Here is a 12,553-nt window from a genome sequence, read left to right as displayed (position 1 = left end):
TAGACTATGGTCAAGATTGACACATCTCAGTGTCTGCTTTCTTGACATTTGGTTGTAAGCTGTCTCTAGCCGAGACTATGAATCCATAACAAGGTTAGATTCTGTTCTAGCAGAGGTTTTGTTTTACTGCAAGCTAGGAAAGGAGCTCAGTCTGCCATTCCAGAAGTCTCTGGAGGAAAGCCCTGGAAGTGACCAGCTCAGAAGTCTGCATTAGTGGAAGTCTTTCTTTTGTTGGTCTCTGAGTATAGCTCTATTAATGGTTTACAGCCCAAGAACAGTCAAAAAACCGCTCTGCAAACATTGACAAAGACTTCTCCAGGAGACGGTCCTCCAGGCTGTCCACTAACGGGACCCATGAGATCCTAAATCCTGATTCAATTGTACCTGATCTGGTTCACACAGTTGATACGAATCTTCTACAAGACAAGTCACCCAGTGCCAAGGAACCTTCTGAAGGTAAGTCAGTGTCTATTTTGGAATTATTTGATCAGCCTAGTGCCTGTCTGCTAAGAACCAATTTAGATTCTTCGTGTTGGCTTCTGTGTTAGATTGTATGGAGCACACACACACACATATACATATATAAAATGTTACTATATATATTATAAATAGAGTGTACAGGGCTGGAGAGATGACTTAGTGGCACATGTTTTTAGAAGACCAGTTTCAGTTCCTAGCACCCAGGTTAGGCGGCCTCTAGCCGACTGTAACTCCTGTTCTAGGGAGCTGACTCAGCCTCTGCAGATGCATGCATGTGGTGCACAGGTGTCGTGCAGGTAAAACACTCATACACACCTGGGCATGGTTGTGTACACGTTTAACTTCAGCACTGTGGAGGCAGGAGGCAATCATATCTTTAAGAGTTCCAGGCCAGCCAAGGCTACAAACAAACAAACAAACAAAGCCACCAATAATAATACACACTAAATACAACTGAATGTAATAATAGTAACTCTTCAGGTATATGTGTGCATGCATGCAGGGGCTCGCAGGGTCCAGAAGAGGTGGCCAGATTCCCTGGAGCAGAAGTTACAGGTGGTGTGGGCTGCCCAGTGTGAGTGCTGGGAACTGAACTCGGTCCCTGTGCAACAGCAGTAGAGTTCTTAACTACGAAACCATTTCTCCGGTGCTCCTAGGTTGTTCTGAAATCCAGCTATGCACGGTGCCGTCGTGCTTGATGGCATGTTGTTCTTCCCAGAGGGTCTGGATCATTTGTGGTGGTTTCTTTCTTTCTTTAAAAAACCTTACATTTTATTTATTTTTTGCATGTATGTATACACATGTGCCATGCCACTTATGGCCAGAAGATAGCTTGTGGACTCTCTTCTCTGCTGAGTGGCACTAGGGACTGCAGGCTGTCTAGAAGCATCTTGCCAGCCTTTTTTTTTTTTTTTTTGAGATAGGCTCTCACTAAATAGCTCTAACTGTCCTGGAGCTCACTATGTAGTCAGGTGAGTTTTGACCTCAAAGAGATTCACCTGCCTCTGCCTTTCAAGTGCTGGGATTAAAGACGTGTGTTAGCAATCTTGGTCTTTTTCTTTTGGTTTCTATACTGCCTCCCTGCCTCCCTCCTTCCCTCCCTTCATGATTTTTGTTCATTTGTTCTTTTAATGTGTCTATATGTGTCTGTTCCAGTGCCTACAGAAGGGCATTGGAAGCCCTAGATTCGGAGTTACAGGTAGTTTTGAGCTGCCTAACATGGGAGCTGGGAAGTGCATGGTCTGACTGCTGAGCCATCCCTCCATCCCACTGACGTGTTTTCTTCCGTGTTGTCCTCTAAGGTGTCTCTGGCTTTTTAGTCTGTTCTGGAACTCTTGATTTCCTGATTGTATACATATGTGTTTCCCAAGCATTCTTTATTTCTTTCTGTAGGTCAGTTGACATCTCCGTTGGAAACTGGCCAGGTCTCATCTGCATTAACTTGCCACCCCTTTGGGGATGGACTGGGGGCTGCAGGCTTGGAGTTGAACTGCAAGTCAATGGGAGAGAACACTGTAAAAACAGAAGCTGCGTCTCCTCTTCCTGAGGCGCAGGAGGTTCCAACTGTTGAAGGTGCGTGTTTAGAACTAAATCATGCTTTATGCTTGTGCTTTTATTTTGACTGTGTGGCTTTTAAGAGATGCTTTTCTAGGTGGGTGAAGTGGCAGAGGCAGATAGATCTCTGAGTTCAAGGCCAGCCTGGTCTACAAAGAGTCCAGGACAGCCAGGTACACAGAGAAACCCTGTCTTGGAAAAGGGGGGGGGGGGATTGCTTTTCCAAAAATGTTTCTCTGTCTTTTATTAATAATATTTAAAGGCCTCCATACCATAGTCTTTCCATTGGAGAGGTAGAAATAGAAGCGTCATCACAAGTTCAAAGCCAGCCTTATTTCTGAGGAGGTTTCTAGGCTAGCCAGAGTATCACATTGAGACTCTTATCAGAAGAAAAAGAAATAAACAAAATGGAAAATCCTGATTTTTGCGTGTGTGTGTGTGTGTGTGTGTGTTATGTATGTTTCAGACAGGGTTTCTCTATGTAGTCTTGGCTGTCCTGGAACTTACTATGTAGAGCAGGCTAGCCCTGAACTCAGAGATCTGCCTGCCTCTGCTTTTCTAGTGCTGAAATTAGAGGCGTGCACCACCACTCTGGCCCCAATTTTTTTATTTAATGTTATACTTAGTTCATTTCTGATTTTGTTACTATATTTCCTTTTGGTAAATTTGTCTAAGAACTTAGAAATTTTATTGATCAGTTCAAAGAAGTAACCTGTTTAGTGTCTCCACTGTTTTGTCTCTAAAAGATTTCTCCTAACTTTCTAGAATTCCCCTTCTGCCCTCAGAGAGGGTTTCTTTGTGTAGATTTGCCTGTCCTAGATTTGTCTTTGAGGCCTGGTGTGCACCACCACACCCCACTGACTTTCTATAATTTTACAGTTTTAACTCTCATTTTTTTCCCTGTGTGTGTGTTGTCCTTCTATTCATTTAATCAGTAGATATTACATGCACATTCCAGACCTTATTCTAAACTGTTTTGTTCGTGAATGCTCTGCATGTAACACAATGCAGACTCTGTGGGTCCTAGATCAGTAGCACTAACCTACATAGTCTTGATGGCTGGTTGTCTGTTATAAAATGAACAGAAAGATACTTGTCACCGGCATGTTAGAGCTAACAAGTGTTGCACCGTTAACTAGTGTAGCATAACAGCTACAGGAGTTCTAGCTTTCAGAAACAGTTTTTTTTTTTATGCTATTGCTTGTTTGAGACAGGGCCTACCTTGCGCTTTCTTAAGCTCACGGCAGTTTTTCCATCTCAGTCTGTGTGTGCTGGGATTGCAAGTATAAACCTCCATATATGGTTCTGTTTTCTTGAGCAGAGAGTCTTAGATGTATAATCATTTTACTTTGCAATGTTGTGTCTATAGCCCGCAGGATCACCAACCACATTTATCTGTTGTTCTGTCCAACAGAATGGATTATCAAAATGTAGACTCTGGAACTCCATGTGTGCCTGCTGTGGAGGAACTGAACACAGAACTCACTCTCTGAGCCCTTCCTGTGTGCTAAAGAGTTCTGGCTGTTCAGTTACAGTCATGTGTGACCTACTCAATCTTAGTGTTCTTAATTGCCTCTGGGAAAGAGCTGGTGTTTAGGCAGGATGGAAGAAGGGTCTTGGAAGGTGGATAGCAAGTGGGCATTTAGAGGTGGAGGCAAAACTGTGTAGCCCACGAGACCATCAGTTATGTGCTTTCTGACATGGTTGCAGGCTTTCTAAAGTAGGTTAAGGATGAACAAGGAAGTTGCTGTCAGTCTTCGGCCATTTGCTTTGAGAACTTTGTGGAGGAAAATCTTGACTTTCAAGAAGCAGCTTAGGTAAAATTAGCCCCTCCTAGGGCTTGCCAGTTTGATCCCCTGCCCTTTTGTGCTGTCTTTGTCCCACCTGTTAACTGCTAGCTGCTAAGGGCGCAAGGGAAAGAGAGCAGAGTTGCTGCATTGAGGAACTGGGTACGGTGAGTGCAGGCCTACTTGCTTTCCAGGTACTTGTCAGTGTGTCCATCTGAAAGGGCAGCATGCAAAAGGTGATCAGGACTTGTGGGGCGGGGCTTTGGAATTCTGTAGCTAAAGGGGAGAAGTGTGTTGTCCCAGAAGCAGAGGATTGTCCCTGGGGTTTGTTTGGAACAGGGCTTTGTGGGAAATACAGATGATACAGAAAGATTACTGGGAAGAAGACTGCTGAAGACTCATGAGCCAGGAATGCAGTCATTATATAAGCGAGCAGGAAATGGGCTGGGTTGTCAGCAAAACAGCTGCAGGGAACAGGGGCAGCCCAGTCATGGGTAGTGAGTGTTCTCCAGGCCACTGCTTTGGTGTTCCTAAACGCAGATGGAGTCACATGAGAGAAATCAGAGTGATAACCTCCTAGGCAGCAGTTGGAGTTGGCTTAGACAACATCAAGAGGAGAGGCCGAAGCCCAGCCCAGGTGCTCGGGCAGCACTGCCATCTTGTGGAGTAAATGTTCTGTGCTTCCTCTTGGTTTGCGGAAATTTATATTCTCGGGGAGACCAGACCCACGGAGGTCAGGGGACAACATCGTGGATCACTTCTCTCCTCCTTCCTTTTCTCTGATTTGGGAATCAAAATCACATTGTCAGGCATATACAGCAAGCACCTTTACTGACTGAGCCTTCTTGTTTGACCTTGTGCTATCTTTTTTCTAGCGCTGAGCACTGAGCCACAGATTACTCGTGAGTGTACACGCTGCTACTGAGCTACACACCTTGTTGTGCCTCTTTGCTTCTCCAGTGCTAGACTAAACCCAGGGCTTTGTACAGGCAAGCAGGCTTACACTGATGAGTTAACACCCTCAGCCCTGCATGTATTTTTAAGTAAGCCTCATTTGTAATTTTCTCAGGCCTGTGAAAATGTTGTAAGTACTGCCAGGCGCTGTGGCACACGCCTGTATCCCAGAGACAGAGGCTCAAACTTTTTGAGTTTTAGGCCAGTCTGGTCCACAAAGCGAGTCCAGGACAGCCAGGACTACACAGAGAAACCCTGTCTCAAAAAAAAAAAAAAAAAAAAGAAAGAAAGAAAGAAAGAAAGAAAGAAAATGTAACTGTAGTACAAAGAAGAGGAACATGGCGACTCACATCGTAATGCCTACACTTTGGGAGGCTAAGGCTGGAGTCTGTGGCTACCCTGGTTACCCAGTGAGTTAAGGTCAGTCTAGGCTGCACAGTTGGTTCAAGGCTGGTATGGGGCGATGAGTGAAACCCTCTCTCAGCATCAACCAAAGTTAGTTGATGGAATTTCCATAACTGTTCTCTTCTGTGGGAATGTGCTGAAGCAGCACCCTGTAGGACAAGAGGAAGTGGGGCTTTAGAGCTAAACATGGTTTGCCCTCCCCTGGCCTGCCCATGCTTTCTAGTTGGGGGGGGCGTGTATGTGCTCACGGGCTCGAGTGCCCCCATGCATGTTTTAAGCCTTCCTGTATTAGCCCCCAACCAGCCACAAACTCACCTGGTACTGGGATTACAAACAGGTGTTGCCATACCCAAGTCACTGTAGTCTCTGCTCTTGTTTCTAAAGTTGACAGGGAAAATTCCAATGTCCCTTTATGAATTTTAATTATTTTTGAGGCAGACTCTCTTATCCTAGAGTGGCCTGGGACTTGCTGTGCAGGTGAAGACATCTCTGACTCCTGACCCTCCTGTCTCCTTTGTCGGCCACCAGGCTCAGGGTTCTTAGTGCCAAGTTAGCCTGAAGGCTTTGTGTAAAAAGCTAGCCATTTCTTTATTTTTGTTAGACAGGGTCTTACTCTGCAGTCCCAGTTGCCCTCAAGCTTACAGCAAGCCTCCTGCCTCAGTCTCTTTAAGTGCTGGGATTATAGGCTTGGGCCATTAAATCTGGCTCTTTAATTGTCTTATTTTTCGTTGTTGTTTTCAGTTGCAACATGAAACATACATGGGGTCATTCAACATGTAGTGACAGCTTGCCATTTTCATCTTGCGCTGTAGCTAGGGGTTAAACAGGTTAGTAAATGCAGCCCTGCTTCATTCTTTGCCCTTTTTCCTTATTTTTGTACGGGGTCTTGTGTGGCCCAGCTTGGCCTCCAGGTCCCTGTGCACATGAGGGTGGGCTCCTGATCCCACTAGCTCTAACTCCAAGGTGCTAGCATTACAGTCCTATGCCACTGTGTGTAGGCTCACTTCCTGTCCCCATTCTCATCCCCGTCTGTACTGCTGGGGAGGGAACTACAGCCTCACACATGCTAGGCAAGTTTTCTCCTATCCTATTCTATTTAATGGTTGCTTAGAATTACGTGATACAGGCCTGGGATCTAGGCCCCATGTAGAGTGCTTGCTTAGCTTGGAGGGAGCCTGGGTTCAAACCTCAGAGCCACATAAACCAGGTATGGCACTCAGGCACTCAGGAGGATCAAAAAGAAGTGCATGGCCAGTCTGGCCTTTAGGAGACTGTGTCTCATAAAGAAAAAGTTACGTGATGGTGGTGCACTCCTTAATCCCCAGTGCTTGAGAGACAGAGGCAGGCAGATCTCAGAGTTGGAGGCCAGCCTGATTCACAGAGCGAGTTCCAGGGCTACACAGAAACCCTGTCTCAAAACCAGAAATAAATAAATAAATTAAATTTTAAAAAGGTACATAGTACAGATTTGCTATAATTTAACTGATAAATTTATGCACATTTAAATTTATCGTTTTAATATTTGGCTAGTATTAGGAATTGAAATCTCTTTGGACCCTCTTGGATTGTTTTTTATTGCTTCAGCATGGAGCAAGTTATTCTTTCACAAATCTGTTAAAAATACTTTATTATGGTATTACCTCACAGAACATGTCAAAAGGTGCAAATGCACAGGGCTGCATGCTTTCTTGGCTGATAGAGATCCCAGCTGTGTTAGGTCTTGGCGCTGAGTCAACACCTGACAGTGAGAAGTGGCTTCTTTCATCTGCTGGAGAACTGGTAGGTAACAGGATCCAGCAGCAGATGCTAGGCGCCAGAGACAAGGTACAGCATGTAGTCATTGTGCCAGCAGTAGATGGCACTGTGATCCCTGCCAGAGAGGGCCATCTGGAGCCCTCCCACATGCCGAATGATTGGGTCTGGATGGAAGTGAAGACTTGGCTGAGCCAGGAAAGGGTGGCAGGGAGGGGTACGGGATGAGCGGAGGTGTGAGCTGTGAGAGCACGGAGCAGTCACGGGGGCCAGGTGTTGTTAGCTGGGGCAGAAGCTGAAGCCTTGTTGGGAAACAAGATGGTGGGGAGGGCCTGCCATCAGACTAGTCTGAGAATCACGAGTGTCGTCTACCTGAGGTTTTGAGACTTTGGCAGTGGGCATACAAAAAGAGATTAAAGTAGGTCTAGCGTTTTCACTGTTTTTTAATATGTGTGAGTATTGTGCTTGTATCTGTGTGTGTATCACGTTCATGCCTCGTGTTCTTGAAGGCCAGAAGAGAACTTCAGAGCTCCTTGAAATGGGGTTACAGACTGTTGTGAGCGACTACTTGGGATACTGAGAATTGAACTCGGGACCCTGGAAGAAAGCAGCCAGAACTCTTCACTGTTAAGCCATTGTTCAGCCCCTAAAATAGACTTTTACGGTGAACATAGTTGAATGGCTGGGTGTCGGGTATAGTTCAATCATGCATAAAACTTGAGATTCAAAACTCTTTAACACTGTAGCAGCAAAATGAAACAATAAAAATACTAACCTAATTTATAAGGCTTTTTAGAAGTATGAGATAGTATCTATCTATTAGAAAAGGAAAAGCCCAGGTGTATATGATTATAGCAGTACTAGCCTCCATCGACCTGAGTGTGCTAGTAGCCAGGAAGCCCTGTCTCTCTCCCCAGAGACACAGATGAGACAGAGCCCGATTCCTCTGCATCAAGGAGGGAGTTCAGATGGCCCTGGTTTTCCGTGACATCACTTACACATATGTAGGCATATTTCATTTTATTGAGTTCTTTTCCAACCGAATCCCTTCCAACATCTGGTAGGAGAGACAGAAGGTTAGAGGGGATGGGGCATAGGTCTCTTTAGACTTCTTTCTGCTGATTAGGGTTGTTGGGTTCCTTAGGGCAAATCCAGTCCTCATAGTCAGGATATCTCCAACTTCTTCTCATCGAACTGCAACAACAGCCACTTTATTCTTCAGGTTGCTGCTGTCCCTCTCTTGGCTCTGGCATTTACACTGTCTCCAGACTCCCCAGAGTTAAACTACCTGCAGCTGGCAAAGATGGTGCCCCTGCTAGTGCACGAGGCAAATCATAATCACCTGCTCTGAAGTAACCTCTTCCCCCACCTGGGATTATCCCCCACCTGGGATTGAACCAAAAGCATAGTTCCATAACTGGGTCTTTAAAGAAACCAGAAATTTCACTACACACATACACCTAATCTCTCTCTAGGAAATAAGGCCACTGATCCCACTCTGCATGCTCTATTACACTGTAATAGTATCACTCCAAACACAAAGGCTTCGAACATTTCTATTTTCTCATAGTCTATGGGTGACTTAGTCAGGGATTATGCAGGACTGGCCTCCCATCTGGAAACTTTTTGGGGAGGACCTCAGTCTTTAGTCCCTGGAAGGTGATGACGACTAAAAGCCTCTCTTTTGCTGGCATTTCTGGTCATCTGTGCTGTTAACCAGCAGAGAAGAGTCGCCTACTAAGACGTAAGCCTCACAAACAGGAGCTATGCCCCTTGTGCCACATTGTGCTAGAGACGACTCAGGGATGCCACTCAAATGTGAGGGGTGGAATGGAGAAATTACACAAGGGGGTGACCTCTAGGTTCATTGGAAGCCAGCCCAGTTACCTAGACACCAGGAGTTGATGTTTAGGTTGCCCATCTTTTGAGGTTTACTCCTGCACAGACTCTGCTCTGTTACACTGCCGTCCTTGAAGAGAGCTCTTGGTTTGGCTGGCTAGGGGCTTTGTCTTCGTGACACCTGGCAGTTTCTTTTCCCTAAGGAGTTTCCTTGCTCACCTGAGCCTGTCTGATCCTGGCATTATCATCTCTGAGAGGCACCTAGGTGCCAGGCTTGCTTGTCTTGGCAGTACGGCTGTCTTGCCTTCTACTCAAACAGAAAGAAGAATCAGGAATTTTGATTTGGGGACAGTTTTTCCTGCTTTATTGACCTTGACTTTTCGGAAGCTTGCTGGAGTGGTAGACTGTCCTGTGTGACCCGATTTAGCAGAGTCAGACTGACCTTGGAATCTATTTATAAGTAAGGAGATAAATGATTAGGAGATTGGTAGTCTATAAAGATGAAATTTCGTTGGCTCAGGAAACTTATCAAGTATAAAATGGTTCATTAATGTTGGCCTGAAGGCTGTTGTGAGGGCTTCCCTTACCTACTGGACTGCTCTTTCATTGGCTTAGCAGTTAAGAGCACTCACTGCTCTTGCAGAGGTGCCAGACTCCACTGCCAGCCTTGCATGGTGGTTCAAAGCCATCTGTAACTATAACTCCAGTTCTAGAGGACCCAACCCCTTCTGCTGGCCCCTGTGGGTACCAAACATGAACATGCTATACATGAATCATGCAGGCAGTACGTACACACACACACACACACACACACACACACACACACACACATTTTAAAGTGAGGCATGGTAGCACGTGCCTTTAATCCCTGCACTCGGAAGACAGAGACAAGTGAGTTTGAGGTCACCCTGGCATAGCAAGTTTCAGGACAGCTTGGACTACATAGAGAGAAAGAGTCCCAACTCCTTCCAAAAAATTTTCACTGTCCCAATAAAAGATGCTCCTAAAGGGGGTAATGATTCTGCTGCTTCAACACACGAGGAGTTTTGTGCTTTATCTTGGATTTCACATGTTTAAAAGTACATAGGCAAAACTGAGGGCTTTACAAAGTAAGCTCTCCCAGCCAGGATGTGCAAGAGGTAACTGAGAAACTGTTCACATTTGGTTGATAATTGTAGCAGCTGTCTCCATTCAATTTTAGAGATCCAAGAACCTGCTTTTGGAGGTGTGTTTTATGTTGGAAAAACATCTTCCATTTATTGATCTCCTGCTTTGTACACAGGTTATCTTTAACTCTCCAACTCTTTGGAATTAATGGCTTTGTCACTTTTATAGGCAAGAAACTGAAGAACCAGGCTGACCTCGGCAGCTTAGACGTGTAGCTAAAGTGCCGACCCGGCCTGAGTCTCCGGGGGGGATGCAGGGTGGCAGGGCTGGCTCCTTCTGCTTATTATTCAGGTTCATTCCAGAAAAGGTGCTCATTAGTACAAAATAATCCTGTAGAATACTACCAGCCCATATTTACTGTGCACTTAGATGCTAAGCACTTTCTAAAACCCTCTTGGCATATAATTCATTCAGTTCTTGTAACTCAGTGACATCGCTGCCTTTATGATCTCCAGCCTGCACACGAGCAAACCGAGGGAGTAAGTCAGGGATCCAGGGCTTAAAACAGGCCATTCAGCTCTGAAGCCCATAGCCCATCTCTGGGCCACTGCTGCTTGCCTTATGTGGTTTGTCTAGTATGTATAAGTATGCAGTTTTGTTTGTTTTGTTTTAAACTGGGCCTCCTGCATCCCAGACTGACCTTGAACTCCATATGTAGCTGAGACTAACTTTGACTTTCTACTTCTCCTGCCTTATGTCTTTAGTGCTAGAGTTACAAGGGTGTGCCATCTGGGGTTATGCAGTGCTACAGGGCTTTGTGCATGCTAGGCAAGCATTCTGCCAGCCAAGTTACCGCATGACCCCTTGTTTTATTGTGATTTGTTGTTGGGGCAAGGTCTCACTATATCCAGGTAGCCTGGAACTTGGTGTTTTTCCCAGGCTGGCCTCACACTCTCAGTCCTCCTACCTCAGCCTCTTCAGTGCTAGGATTACTGGCATACTACCATACATGGCTGGGTTCACTTTTTGACTAGTGAGAATGAGGATTCTTTGTGGAATTAGCCCACATTGAAATTACTGTTATTGTTGGTGGGGGTGTGTGCCTGTGTGCAGTGCCCACAGGGGCCAGAAGAGGATGTTATGTTCCCGGGAACTAGAGTTACAGGTGGTTTGGCACTGAAGCCCAGGCCTAATATGGGTGTTGGGAACTGAACCCAGGGGTCCTCTGCAGGGACATTTCATGCCCTTTACCACTGAGCTATCTCTCCAGCTCATAGATTTTAATTAAAAAATGTTACTATTTTGGTAGTCACTTTCCCATTACAAGACCTGGATCACAACCCAGGTCTTCAAATAAACTTCAGGAATGTTGGGTCTCAGCTGGTCATGCACGCCTGTAATCCCAGCACTCAGGAAGGCAGAAGCAGGTGGATCACTGTGAATTTGAGGCCAGCCTGATCTACAAAGCTAGTCAAAGACAGCCAAGGCTACATAAAGATAATCTGTCTCAAGAAAACAAAACAAACAAACAAGAATGTTGGGCCTCATTATGCCTGTACTTGACCTCTTGTCATCTGCAGGTAGTTGCTGGCGGTCTTTGATGCACTTTGACCTTAAGTTTGTTCATGCAGTAGTAGTTGAAGTTGTGGGGATTGTCGAAAAATTATGGAAGGGAATTGGAAGTAGCCAATATTGGGAGTTACCTTAATTAATATTTAAGAGTACTGACTACTCTTCCAGAGGACCTGGGTTTAATTCCCAGAATTTACATGGTAGCTCACAGCTACCTATAACTTTAGTTCCAGGGTAGCTAACACAAACATACATGCAAGCAAAACAGCCATACATATAAAAAAAATTTAAATAATGAAAATAACTATGTAATGAGAGGTTTTTGTTGTTCAACCTAATAGATCCAAGAGGAGGAAATTCCAGAGAGCCTGGGGTGTGTATGTGTGTTTGTGCATGAGTGCACACCTATGCTGGAAGAAGCCTTTTTGTTTGAGTTGAGACCGGTTCTCTCTATATGTAGCCCAGGCTGACCTTGTGCTCACAGATCCACCTGTCATTGAGGCTGGTGCTGCTGCTTTTATTTTTTTATTTTTATTTTTAATATGGAATTTTAGTGCTGGTATGGTGGCTCTTGTCTGTAATCGTAGCATTCTGGACCCTGACGCAGGATGAGTTCAAGGCCAGTCTGGGTTACATAGTGAGACCAGAGATTTGAATTTTGTATTCTCCACTGATGTCCTTTTCTGGAGTTCTGTATCTGAACAGCATGTATCCCATCTCATTTCAAGGTACCTTCCCTCTTACCTGTTGCTTATTTGGGATTTTTTCTGTCTCTTAGCATGGATAGAAAATGTGTTGAAGGCCCTCTGATTTGGCATGTGTCTATGCTGTAGTTTTATTGAAGCTCATTGCATAACTTAGAGATCTCTAATCCAATGAAGATTTTGAAATGTACCGTTTGACTTAGACTGACTTTAAATATTTGTTTTCTTTTGATGGTATTTGCAAAAATTATTTACCAGAGCTAGCTTTTCTTTCTTTCTTTCTTTCTTTCTTTCTTTCTTTCTTTCTTTCTTTCTTTCTTTCTTTCTCTCTCTCTCTTTCTCTCTGTCCCTCCCTTCCTTCCTTCCTTCCTTCCTTCCTTCCTTCCTTCCTTCCTTCCT

The 12,553-nt window shown here is 44.9% G+C and overlaps 1 protein-coding gene across 2 annotated transcripts in view; it reads left to right on the top strand.

Annotated features, from left to right (window-relative positions):
- Phf20 (PHD finger protein 20) overlaps nucleotides 1–12,553 on the top strand; it is a 103,866-nt gene that overhangs the window by 71,456 nt on the left and 19,857 nt on the right. For both annotated transcript variants that reach the window (XM_055602251.1, XM_055602252.1), the window contains 2 exons: nucleotides 268–456; nucleotides 1,873–2,052. In XM_055602251.1, the coding sequence (XP_055458226.1) occupies nucleotides 268–456; nucleotides 1,873–2,052 (369 nt within the window). The remainder of the gene's footprint in view (nucleotides 1–267; nucleotides 457–1,872; nucleotides 2,053–12,553) is intronic.

Source organism: Psammomys obesus, unplaced genomic scaffold (genome assembly GCF_907164565.1).
Source record: "Psammomys obesus unplaced genomic scaffold, mPsaObe1.curated_primary_1811, whole genome shotgun sequence".
Classification (NCBI taxonomy): Eukaryota; Metazoa; Chordata; class Mammalia; order Rodentia; family Muridae; genus Psammomys; species Psammomys obesus.
This window is presented reverse-complemented; position numbering and strand designations above follow the sequence as displayed.